This window comes from Vespa mandarinia, chromosome 18 (assembly GCF_050613455.1).
Source record: "Vespa mandarinia isolate Hongniang chromosome 18, ASM5061345v1, whole genome shotgun sequence".
In the NCBI taxonomy this organism is placed as follows: domain Eukaryota; kingdom Metazoa; phylum Arthropoda; class Insecta; order Hymenoptera; family Vespidae; genus Vespa; species Vespa mandarinia.
The window spans coordinates 4,437,550-4,450,363 of NC_140827.1; the positions used below are offsets into that span (position 1 = coordinate 4,437,550).

At 38.4% G+C, this 12,814-nt stretch overlaps 2 protein-coding genes across 3 annotated transcripts in view; one reads left to right on the plus strand and one right to left on the minus strand.

Annotated features, from left to right (window-relative positions):
* LOC118445255 (uncharacterized) overlaps nucleotides 1-12,814 on the plus strand; it is a 52,629-nt gene that overhangs the window by 18,963 nt on the left and 20,852 nt on the right. Inside the window, exon 2 of the mRNA XM_035874434.2 lies at nucleotides 9,007-9,239. The gene's annotated coding sequence lies outside the window, so the exon portion shown is untranslated. The remainder of the gene's footprint in view (nucleotides 1-9,006; nucleotides 9,240-12,814) is intronic.
* On the minus strand, nucleotides 541-12,100 carry LOC118445269 (uncharacterized). 2 transcript variants are annotated; one of them, XM_085662549.1, is made up of 8 exons: nucleotides 4,349-4,408; nucleotides 3,174-3,296; nucleotides 2,556-2,618; nucleotides 2,378-2,440; nucleotides 2,025-2,066; nucleotides 1,847-1,921; nucleotides 771-951; nucleotides 541-656 (listed from the first exon to the last, which is right to left on the minus strand). In XM_085662549.1, the coding sequence occupies exons 1-7, from the start codon at nucleotides 4,406-4,408 to the stop codon at nucleotides 880-882; spliced, it is 498 nt and encodes a 165-aa protein (XP_085518675.1). In that variant the 3' UTR covers nucleotides 541-656; nucleotides 771-879. The 2 variants fall into 2 exon arrangements, with proteins under 2 accessions (XP_085518675.1, XP_085518676.1); XM_085662550.1 differs by lacking the exons at nucleotides 2,556-2,618; nucleotides 3,174-3,296; nucleotides 4,349-4,408 and adding an exon at nucleotides 12,045-12,100 and having other exon boundaries at nucleotides 771-974.

Consider the following 12,814-nt stretch of genomic DNA (forward strand, 5'->3'; position numbering starts at 1 on the left):
TCTGAGAAGAAAACGACTGTCCTATGCCCTCGACCTCTCAAAAATTCAAGCTTTTTTACCTCCCTTCATTCTTTCTTTTTTTTTCTCCTTCTTCTTCTTCTTCTTCTTCTTCTTCTTCTCGAAAATTTATTCTCACCGGGTTGGAAGATATTTTTCCGCAAAGTTGGCTCACGCCAGCACGTATTTGGTTTGGAACACGTTTGAGGGAGCTCGCTGTTTTCTTCGATCGTCAAAGATATGTCGATTTTCTACGTGAAATGAAAATATTTTTTCTATGGTTAGGTTAGTTTACTCGAATCTTTTCGCTCGAATATTATTTTTCAAATGAAATTTGTAACAATTTTTTTATTTATTTATTCATTTTTATCAATTTTTGGAGCGGTGCTCGATCTTTCCCTGCGCTTTTCAGCGCGACAATCTGAAAAATCTCAATTTTTTTCAAGAAAAAATAAATATATATATATATTTTTCTTTTTTTTTTTTTTTTTTTTTTTTTTTTTTTTTTTTTTTTTTTTTTTTGATACATCCAGAAGGATGATAAACCGGTCAGAGATTTATGGTAGCAAGTGGAATCCTTAACCACGAGTGAACTGGGGTTATTGTTGTAAACCGAGCGTCGTCGTTCTCTCTATTGTTTCTATTATTGCATACGTCACCTGTGTGTAAAATGAATTATGCATGTAGATATGACTAGTTAACGGGAAAGTTCGTTGCTCTAGTAGTAGTAGTAGTAGTAGTAGTAGTAGTAGTATCAGATATGTAGATATTACCAAGTGCTGTTTGCAATTTCATTGTTTAAAAGCGACCAGATAGACGATGCTATTTCCTGTTTTTCTTTTTTCCATTAAATTTTTTTTTTTATTTTCGATCGTTGCAATATTATTTCGACGTAACACCGATCGCACGATAGTAAATCCTGGGTGACCTGCTTTGTCGCCATTCGCATTGTTCCTGAGAAATAACAAATACGTTGACTATTAATTTTTTATTACCACGCTCCTTGGCCCAAGTCTCTCCAATGCAAAACAAAAATATTATACGAGGAAGTACAAATTGATTTTTTCTTTTCAACGCCATTTCCCTCTCTCTCTCTCTCTCTCTCTCTCTCTCCTCTTTCATTCCCTCTTTCAAGGAGAAAGTTAAAAGATTTTCTCGTTTCTCGACCGATTAACGTGCGTTTAAAACGCACCTCTTCACCTTCCTACAATCGCCGAAGATGAAAGCTCGCTCCCCTTTAGCATTTTATCCCTTCGTACGCATGGAAAAAGCGCATCGACCCGGCTTGGTGGGACTTGTGGAAGGGGTGCTGAATGTCGGTGGGGAGTCTGGATTAGGACGTGTCTTTCCGTGGCTCGATCGACGCCAACGTATTGCTGCTGCTGCTGCTGCTGCTGCTGCTGCTGCTACTGCTGCTACTAACCGCGCGGTATATCTAATTTCGTTCGTTCGGATCCATGCTCCTTCGAAATCTGCCACGTGACCTATTCATAATTCTCCAAAATTTTCTTCTTTTTCGAAATTATTTTGTTTTTCTTTTTGAACTCGAATGGTGGATCATAACTTCAACAATTTCAAACTAGTTTTTTCTTACTCTCTCAACAAGAAAAAACAACAAGAAAACAAGATTACCGTTTATATTGCAGTTGAAAGAACGGGCTAATTATGAATGCTTTGCAATGAGTGAATGAATGAGAGAGAGAGAGAGAGAATTTCTTAAGACTACGAGAGTCAAAATAATGACTCCGTTGTTTCTATCTCATTCAATTGAAATCGTCTCTTTTATCTACGAAGAAAGAAGTTCTTCCCATTTGTTATTCCTCGATAGCAATTCATCTCGTTGACTCACTTCAGGTCTTAATAATTTCTCAAGGCACGTTATTTTGCTGTTCATTATCTCCACCTCCAGCAGCTCCTTACGTAACTGTCGATGGTTAGTATGAAAAAGAATAATAAAATCAAATAAATAAATGAATGAACGAATGAAATTTTTTTTTTTAGTTTTATTAAAGCAAATTTATACTTGCCAATTTCTTCGTTTTCCTTTGAAAGACCTCCGTTTGTTGCAACTGGAAATCAATAAACTATTGATGCCATTGTTCAAAAAAAAAAAAAGAAGAAAAAAAAAAACGTGGTGCGGGAAGTGTATTAAAATAATAACAACGAAAAACGATATTTAAACGAGTTAAAGTTGTTAAATAAAAATGAAAATCACGAAACGATGTAACATTCGTTTGGGCGAAACATTGTTCTTCAAAAAAAAAAAGGAAAAAAAAAAAAAAAAGTAGAGAGGCAAACAATAAATAAAAGAAGAAAAAAAATAATAATAATGAAATGAATGTATTTTTAAAGGATTTTTTAACACATAATATGGACTTACATGTTTGTGAATGCACTTGTAAGCAGGTCGAAGGCCAATAACACTCTCTTTACGTGGTATCCGCTAAATCATAAATTATGAACAATTATCGAAAGGTGACACACGTCCGTCGCTTCGTTCCTTGATCCCTCTCCCCCCACCCCTCTCTCTCTCACACGCACATACAAAATTTCGTTACCTTCTCGATATCGTTTCGAGATTCCCCGAGGACTCTTTCGTTCGCGGTCAACACAGACGAGCTCTGAAATAAATTTTGATATTGGAAAAGTTGTTGTTGTTGTCGTGTGTGTCTACGTTGTCGTCGAGTAAAAAAAATAAAAAGAAATAAAAATAAAATTAATAAACGTCGAATTCAAATGGGACAGTTCGTAATTCGGTATGCGCCATCTTTGATTGTTACTCCGATGGAATAACGCGAAACGACGAAATTGCGATTTCTCGATTACGATAGCTACTACCTCTCTTTCTCTCTCTCTCTCTCTCTCTCTCTCTCTCTCTCTCTCTCTCGAAAAAACAAACCAGTTATTTATTTCATTTTTATATATAATATGTACATATAGGGTTAGTGAATTTTTTTTGTTGAAATTGTAAAACTACAAGTTCAAAACTAAAAGCCTATAAAAAGTCTCGAAAAAGAGAAATAGATTTTTAAATTCACCTAGAAACACTTTTTGGCCTCCATCCTGCACATATGCGTATATATAAATGTGTGCATATTATTGATTTTCAAGTGATACCTTCTTCCGTCTAAAGATTCGAACGAGCGTTTTAATCTTTTATTTGCTTTTTTACTCACCGCAAACGTAAAGGAAATTAGGACGACGAGGAGTATGGAAATGAAAATTGTGATTGGACCGGAATAAAGACCGAGGTTTAGAAATGTTCTCAAGTCGTTTTCGGCAACGAGTAATCCATAAAACTGTAATAAAATGATACACGATTAGGGTAGTAAGAGAAAAGGCTTGTCTTTGCTTGGAAATTTCGTTTTTGAAAATAACAAAAAGTATATAACAGAGGCAGAGAATTATTGAATAGGTTAGCGCAAAAGTTGGAATTTAAAAATATTTTTTGATTTTATATCAATGGAAATATTTTCAAAAAAGGGAAAAAGAAAGGATGAAAGAGTTACGTTTTACAAACATAAAAAAAGGGAATATATTTCCGTAAAGATATATGTATATATATATATATATATATATATATATATATCTCTCTCTCTCTCTTAGAGAGTATAATAAGTAGATTGTGTACGTCGCGTATTATGTTACACGAAACGTAGAAAGGAATTTGCGTGTAAAATGTTTAAAGCGAAGACCGATAGAGAGACAGAGCGGCGGATGGTTCGGATATAAATTGAACGTCGATAGATCGTGTCCGAGCTTGTGTCGTCTGTAAATTCATACGCGCTAGTTTATTGTAAATCGTAAAAAGGAGGAGGACGATCGTGGACGGACACGTTGCGTTCTATTCGTTTTATACAGTATAAATTACAATATGAATATCAAAATCGTACCCTCTCTCTGTCCGTTTACTACCACTCCTATAAATTTATTCATATATGTATATATGTACACGGGGAATACGTAGTAGGAAATGGGTACCAGAGGAGAAAACAAAAAATTATTAAAAATCAATCAATAAAAGGAGAAACTGGTAAAATACATGGTCGAAAAAAGTTGTTTTTTGTCCAAAAAAAGAAAAAAAAAGAAAAACAAAAAGAAAAAAAGGCGATGTTCCTTTTAAAATTTTCCAAAATTCCCAAAGCTTCCATTGGTATCCCATTATCCGATTAAAACTATCCATCATAGGATGCAACGCAATCCAATGCAATGCAATGCAATGCAATGCAATGCAATGCAATGCAATGCAATGCAATGAAATGAAAGTTTTCCAAAAACAAAGTTTCCCCGACATAACCTCCTGTCTTTTTCATTATCTTTTCATTCTTTTCTACGTAATACGTCGACTGACCATCTTATCGAATCCAAAAGCATCGTAACGATAATACTTGCGCATTCTGATAACGTCCATGTTGGTGTTCGCTTTCGCGTGCCGATAGCTATAAACTCGATAATTTGTCGTCGGGGATGTTCGGGAGCGGATTAATTTCGAATCGGTAGACCGTACGAAAAAGGGGGATAGACAGGTCCAACGTAATATTTGACAGGGTAAGCGTACCCAACCTTCCTCCTCGCCCGCCCCTCCTCTACTCGACAAATCTTCTCTATCTCGCTCAAATTCTTTGCGATCGATCGAATACCCCCCCTAACAACAACGCGCGTACGCTACAAACGACGGTGTTCGACTTATAGTCGAACGTCGTCGATAAATAAACGATTATATCCTATTTTATTTAATACGAACTTATCCACGTTCTAACTCTCGCATCTCCGCTGTCCAAAGACGTCGATAGCTCTTAGTCGAGAATCGAAAAAGCAACATTCGAGAGACGCGCATTTTCGATCGCTCCTCCTGTTTTGTCTCCTCTTTTGTCTCCTGTTTTGTCTACTGCCGCGCCCGCCTTCTGTCGCCCATTTTTGTATTATTCTTTCGTTATCGGAGTAAAATTTATGGAAATTGCTTTTGGTCGGATTTCTTGATACGAGTTTTGCGAATGAAATTTTACGAATATTACCAATATATATATATATATATATATGTGTGTGTGTGTGTGTGTGTATACATATATATCTGTACGAAAGACGATGATCCTCGCGAGGTTAGATAGATCGATAGAGAACGAGAGGATTTCATTTCTTCTATCCCTTTATTTTCTCAGGTGAAGACAATTTCTGAAGAGATAGGAAAGTGGGGTGTATGCATCCACGCGCGCACACGTATATATATATTATACATGGAAAGGTTGTTTTTCAGATATTTTTCCTTCTTCTTCTTCATCCTTTTCTTTTGCTTTATTATTTTTCCTGTTTTCCCTATGAAATAAATTGACCGCATACGCGTCCTCTTCTTCCTACTCCATTCTTTACGTCTCTCCACCCGATTCCACTCCTCTTTCACGACGTTCCCTCGGCCCCTTTTTTTTCTATCCTCGTGAAAACGAATGCGTAATCGATGATTTCGACGAGGAGAGGCCGAAGCAGCCAGCGAGCTTCGGCGAATTCCCCTTTGGGATTATGCAAGAACGATGCCAGAGATTCTCCTTGACGTTGGAGGAATAAGCGCGCAGAGAGAGAGAGAGAGAGAGAGAGAGAGAGAGAGAGAAAATTGAAAAAAAAAAAAATTGGAAAAAATATGAAGTCTCGTGAGGTTCAGTTTTTCTTTTTTTTCTTTTTTTTTTTTTCTTAATGACTTTTCGTCAAAGTACCATTGAGATTTGATAGAAAACGCTCTCCGGTAATATTCTTTCGATAGTATCATAACGAAAAAGTTTCTAAAACTAATCCTTTTTCTCCGGATTTTTGTTTAACGATTTTTCGTATCGTCCATTAGTAACGAAATTGGATAGAAAACGGTGACTAGAACTACCTCAAACCCTAGGTTCATTGAAGATTGAAAAGCACGTATATCACCGTGCTCGCTCGCGTTGATACTCGTCGATGAAAGAAAAAAAAAAAATATATATATATATATGTGTGTATGTGTGTGTGTGTGTGTGTGTGCAGAGAGATAGACACGTAGGATATATATAAAGTCATTTCATTTTGTTCGACTGCAAAGTGACTGCTATTCGACTGCCACGTCGCGTCGAATATTTCTGATAGCTCTTGCAAAAAAATGGATTTTCCGCCTATTTCGACGCTCCGAACAAACTTGCCCAGACGATCCGAGACTCGTAGAAGGTCTCGGTAACCTCCGGTTAAATACCTACTTCAAATATTTGCTTTTTCCTTTACTTTTCCTTTTTTATCAAAAAGAACAATAAAAAGCTATCTATTTTATATTCTATTTTATATTCGTCAACGTTCATTTTTAAACAGAAAATTTTTCGTTCGATTCGAAAAGGCAAATTTGTAGAGACATTTAAAAAGAAGAGGGAGAGAAGGAAATAGGTAGCAAACGGTCGAATAATTTAGAGAGGGAAAGAGAGAGAGAGAGAGAGAGAGAGAGTTAGCGAGGAAAAGGCGAATTTCCTGACGGCTCGACGTTGAGATGGGGATGTCGGAGCCAGAGGCCTGTAGCCACCCTCCAAATTTAGAATATTCGTCGTCGTCATAGCCATAGTCGTGTAGAACCCTCTCCTAGCGAATGTCGAGCGAGAGCGAGAGCGAGAGCGAGAGCGAGAGCGAGAGCGAGAGAGAGAGAGAGAGAGAGAGAGAGAGAGAGAGAGAGAGAAAAGGGCTAGAAGATGGGTGTGCAAAAAAAATGTGTAATTAAAACCCGACGCTCCGAGGGATTCTCCTCGGCGAGTGAGAAAAAGAAAGAAAAGAGAGGGAGAAAGGGGAAGGGATAGAGTGTACAAGAGAGATGGTAGGAATATGAAAATAAGCGGGAAAGAAAGAGATACGAATAGTGTGTGAAAGTTCTGTGTGTGAAAGCAGTACGAACGTAGTTGCGAAAGAGACTTGAGAGAGAGAGAGAGAGAGACGAAAAATATATGTTATAGATAGCAAGAAATCCAAAATGAACATTGCGAAGAGAAAAAAAGAAAAAATAGGTTATAACTGCGATCCGTGTTAACCAAAAATAAAATCAAAAATAAAATCTACCGACGACTAAAGGATACTCGTAAAATAGAAAAAAGAAAAAGAGCGTGAAAATAGAATAAAAGATGAGTTCGAGTCTTTGTTAAAAACTGTAAAAAGTATCTAACGAAGGATGTTTTTAATAAATCAAAGAAAATCGTCTATCACTCGAGAATCCAAGTTGAAAGATGGCCCGGATTCGGACTGATTTCGCGAAATCCTGGATTCGTCGATCGGCATGTACGCGACTCTGATCCTGAATCCAACACCATCGACGTATTTGCCGTTCTATTCGATCCGGTGATCGAGGAATATCACCTTGGATTTGCGTTCGACGACGTTCATCTTGATCTCGATTGGGATACGCCCGATGACGACCTTGGTAACGTCTATCCCACGGGAAGTTGGGCTCTATAGACTATAGTACGCTGTGTCAAATCCATTCAGGGATATCCTTTCAATCCTACCACGAACGAAGCTCATTATCGCGAGATCGAAGACAAGGTGAGAGTTAGGATATTTCTCTAGAGACAATCCTTGCAAACGACAGGGATCCTTTCTTTTTCTTTTCTCTCTCTCTCTCTCTCTCTCTCTCTCTCTCTCTCTCTCTCTCTCTCTCTTTCTCGTTTTCCCTCGGCCTACCCGTGGAAAAGGTTCGTTTGACCCTCATTTATTTACAATTTATGCATATATTATATTCCCTTATTAGTAGGAGCTTTCGAAATAAATACAAATGTTTTTCATTAATTCTTCGATAAATCTCTTCTATCTATCGACAAGGAATGCTAACGACAACGTTTAGTCGATCGGTGATTCGTATTATATTCTATATCGATTTTTAAATGGATTACGAAAAGTTGAAGTTTTCAGAAAGAAAAAGATTACAAGAAAAAAGAAAACGAAGGATCGCAATTTCTCAAAGTTTACTACGAACAAGATCCTTCCCTTCGAAGATTCTAGGAGACCGAAGAAACAATTTAAAAAATAACAGAGAGAGAGAGAGAGAGACTTTTCGTTATCTTTTGCGAGAGTTTCTGTCTGGTTCGTTCAAGTGTTATCTAACTATGAAAATTGCAAGCTTTCTTCCACGCATCCAACTTCTCTCTCTATCGCTCCAAACGCAACCCAGCCCCTTTGCGCACGCAAGTACAAACGCAAACACAGCTAGGCGTCCTATCTCATCTAGATAAGACACCTCTAGTTCGTCATTAGTTTCCAGTTAAATTTCGCTTTAACCACCGAACACTTTATTATAACGTCCCTTGTAAAAATCTCTGAACCATTTTCCTTCCTCATCCATTTCTCTCCCTCTCGTTCTTTAGAGGACTTTAATCTACGTGGTGGTAAACCGAACGAAGATCGAGCGTAAGTTTAATCGAAAATTAAATTACGAGAAAGAGAGATAGTGATGGGGTGGGGTGGGGGGAGAGAGAGAGAGAGAGAGAGAGAGAGAGAGAGAGAGAGAGGATTAACAAAGTTAGGAATTAGACGGCAACAGCTAACGGTTCCTCGAGTAAGGATAAATCTTTAGAAGGAAATAACTTTCTTCTCTCTCTCTCTCTCTCTCTCTCTCTCTCTCTCTCTCTCTCTCTCTCTCTCTCACACTCATTGAAAAGCAACACAGTATCCCTTTACCCGCGAAGAGAGCGAGAGAGAAACGGACAGATTATAAAACTCGTTCCAACTCAAAAGCTAGGAAACTTGTCGTTGCGAGAAGCAAACGTTTGCAAGCATGGGAATGAAAATTTGTGACAAGGGAGTTTTTATATCGTGGAAAAAAAAAAGAAAAAGAAATTACACTTTGAGTCGAAAGTCTTTCGAGATAAGAATCGCATTCCGATTTAATAAATTCCCTTGCCGTGAATTTCTTTATCCACGAATCTTTCGACGAATCTGATCGAAAGGAAAAAGAAGAGAAAAAGAAAGGATCTATATTTATTCGATAATAAAGTTACCAGTCGAGTAAATAAATTTTTGTGATTTCAGGGAAGAAGAATATTTGCGAACGACGATAAAAGATATTATCAAGGAACAATTCATATCGCGAGCGTTTGATATCACAGGATGGCGAAATGGAAACGTCTCTGAGACCGGGCTATCTCGGTTTTTTTATCTGAGTCGCATCTGGTTTTCCATCGACGGAACTTCCGTTTCCGGAACTTTCCTTCCGGCGAATTTGGCTCTCGAGACTACGACGGATTCGAGAAAATTCTTTCCTGGTAGGTATTATCCGAATTATTCTTCTCGTGCTTTTCTATATCGATATATATAAATAATATTTTCTCTAGAAAGTTTTTCCCGTAACGAGAACCGATTCGATATTAAAAATAATTAAATAAAATAGAAAAGCCGATGAAGACATACATAGAAAATTTGAATCGACGTCAAGCAAAAAGGATACCATTTAGATCCTCCTAAGGGTACTCGAAGAAGAGAAAGCCCTTAAGTTAAGTGCTTCAATTTACGTGGCATACCGATCGAACGAAATCAATTCGAGTACCACCAAATCTATTAACGCATGACCATGACCATCTTCGCGTCTAATGCGAATTTCAATTACGTAATTATAATAGAGACACTTATTCTTATACTAATACAAACTGGATTCGCGCTCAACGACAAAAGTTTCAAAGTTTTATACGAAAAATAATCGTCCGTTCGGTACGATTTACTTTAAGGGTAAAAAAAGAAAAGAAAAGAAAAGAAAAGAAAAGAAAAGAAAAGAAAAGAAAAGGCGTTTCTTTTACTTTACCTTATATCTTTTATAATGCAACGAGCTACGATTACCGCTACGTAAAGTTCTCGCAAGAAGCCCGCGGCGGTGCAACCCTCGTGCGTCTTAATTCTCACTTTTTTCCTACGAACCGTGCAACGCGGTTACACCCAACGCAGGAGGGAAAACAGCAGCCCTGGCAATGCCGAGGAGAACGAGGAGGATGAGGACGCGTTTCCGGTCTAGATAACCTCAAAAGCTACGCTCCTTGTCAAAGTCTCAAAGAGTTTAAAGAACCTTACGAAATATTCCGCAGGGCCAACTCTTGCAACTCCTTCCTCGCCTAACTCTTAACTTTATTAGAGAGAGAGAGATTCTGTGAGAAATTCAAGGCACGTTCAATTTCTACCGATGATATACACAATTACTTTTTCATTTTGTACCCGTCGATAAGTAAGTATTTTCCTATCCTACGTCGTTCCGATCGATAATTATTATCCATATCGATAAACGTTCGATTTTGTATCGATATATCTTTATCGATATATATTCGACAATATTTCGCCAATTATCGATATCGATAAATACACCTTTATATTTATTCTCAATGAAAAGTAAGATTCTGCTTCTTACCTGCGATGATTCTAAAGCCTTTCGAACTTTCTCTTCTTTCTTCTTTTTTTTTTTTTTTTTTTTTTTTTCTGTTCTTTCATTTCTACTTGTAGAATACGTTCTCTCACAATTTGGCCGCATATAATAACGCGCCTCAAGCACCTCTTTTTTTCTTTTTCTTCGACGATCGCCGCCGAGTCAGTAACGGGTTCTGCTGTGCAAAAGTCATTCTACCGACTTTTTTCTTCGTTCGACGTAATTAAAATAACGTCCCGATGCTTTTTCTATCCCCCACCCACACTTTCCCAATTCTCGTTGCACAAGCTCAAGGTGATATATCGTCGTTCGGGTCACTAGACATCTCGACTCACTTTTCCGCATTACGTATTTTGTCGCGGCTACTTAATCGGCCAGCCAACTTTTTCCAGAGAAAAACCAGAGAGAGAGAGAGAGAGAGATAGGAGAGAGATGAAAGAAACGATGGCGCGTTTAATTGGCCGAATAGAAATCGATGTCACGCTCTTACGCTTTTTAGCACCACTAATTTAACCGTTTGTTAGCACCGTGTCGTCGCACACCAGGGAAATAAAGACGATATTCTTCTACTCTCGGAAAAGTGTCTCTTTTCTTTCCCTTTTCTCCTCTAAAGCGTTAATAATAAAAAAAAAAAAAAAAAAAAAAAAAAAAGAAAACAAAAAAGAACTCGCTCTCTTTTCCCTTCCTTATTTCAAACGACACTCGTTTTCTTATTATTCCGCCGCCATTGCCGTTAAACAGGGCCGGCTCGTGTACGTATGGTACCACGAGCTCGTAAGCTAAACTCGAAATTTTCATCATCCACGAGTTAACGTGCTAATTAGAATGACGCATTAGATCGTCGGGAATGGAGTACGGGGGGAAAAAGGACAAGAAAGAACCTTGCAAAGATTTTTCCCAATCTCCTACATTGTTCCTTGTTAAACGCAACGCACGAATAAAAATGAGACAGAGAGAGAGAGAGAGAGAGAGAGAGAGAGAGAGAGGAAATACGGAAATTTTTCGAAGGATCGTTGGAACGGCAGCAGAGGGGCGGAGAAACTCCTCGTATTTTCGCCAGTGGGGTGATTCGTTTACCGGGCAAATTTTCTGTATTTCACGTTTTTCGCGTTTCCCGCGACTATCAACGTCACAACCTTTTCCCTCCCGCTCTTCCCGCTCTGCACGCTCGTTCCTATCCTTTTTTCTGCTAGCTCTCCTTTTTTTGGAGGCTTTTTGTTTTGTTTTGTTTTTTTTTTCTTTCTTTTTTTGTTGTTCCCGCGGTAGCCTCGAAACGTCGGAGAAACGCAACGTGACGTATTTCGGTCGGTTGGAAACGACGATGCGTAAAAATGACAGACCTCGTCTGTTTCTGCCTCCTATTACTTTTGGCGCTCGTACCAACGAACCACCGAGCAAACCAACCAGCGACACGAGGATGCTTTTTTTTTTTTTTTCGGAATACTCTTTCGACCCAATCGATATATCCGATGTACCACCTATACGTACGCTATCTCTATGTATTATCGGTTCGAGGTACGACTACGTCTCGAAAAACGATCACTTTTCTCACTTGGATTCACCCACACTCAAAATCTCTCCTCCATCTCACTTCCTTTTTCAAGCTTTTATCTTATCAATTCTAATCGTTTTACTCGCGTCATTTTTTCCTTTTTTTACTTACCCTGGTATAAAGGTATAATGAGAGTGAGGGGATCATGCTTTTGTCTTCTCAGAGTGGTTGGACAGAGAGAGAGAGAGAGAGAGAGAGAGAGAGAGAGAGGACGGACGATAGATAACGAGGCTCCTCGATCAGGGAATATCCTTATCCTTATCTGTGACTACTCTATCCCATGACCTTAATTTCGCCCTAAACTTAATTCGTCGTCCGTATCCGTCAAGGAATTGAAAAAAAAGAACTCCCTCGTTCTTCGAGTTTCTAACGATTGTCGTTCGATCGGTGGTCATTTGCTTTCTCACGAACCGAAGAAAAAAAGAAAAAGAATTAGCCCGGAGAAAAAAGAAGCGATTCACCTTTAAGAGAGCCAAACACATAAGTAAAAAAAGAAAAGCAACGTTTTTATCATCGGTCGGTAAAATCGATCGCTACCGTGCGCGAATTTCAAGATTACCAAAACGACGACGTATGCATCATCCTCCTTCGTCCATTCCAATTTCTTGAGCACCTGTCTCTTCTTTTTTTTTCTTTTCTCTCTCTTCTTGCCCTGTTCTTTCTTTTTCTTTCTTTTTTTTTTTTCTTTTCCTTTTCCCACGGATTCGAGCCAGCGATTTCGTCTAGATGCGAGAATTAGGTCGGTGCGGGTTAATTATGCTGATATTTACGGGAATCCCTTTGAAATTAATTCGGACGCGGTAGTCTGGAAACTCGAGAACGGGAACTTTTCTAATCGACCAACGAATTAACCGTCATTGAATGAACGAAAAGAAAAAGAA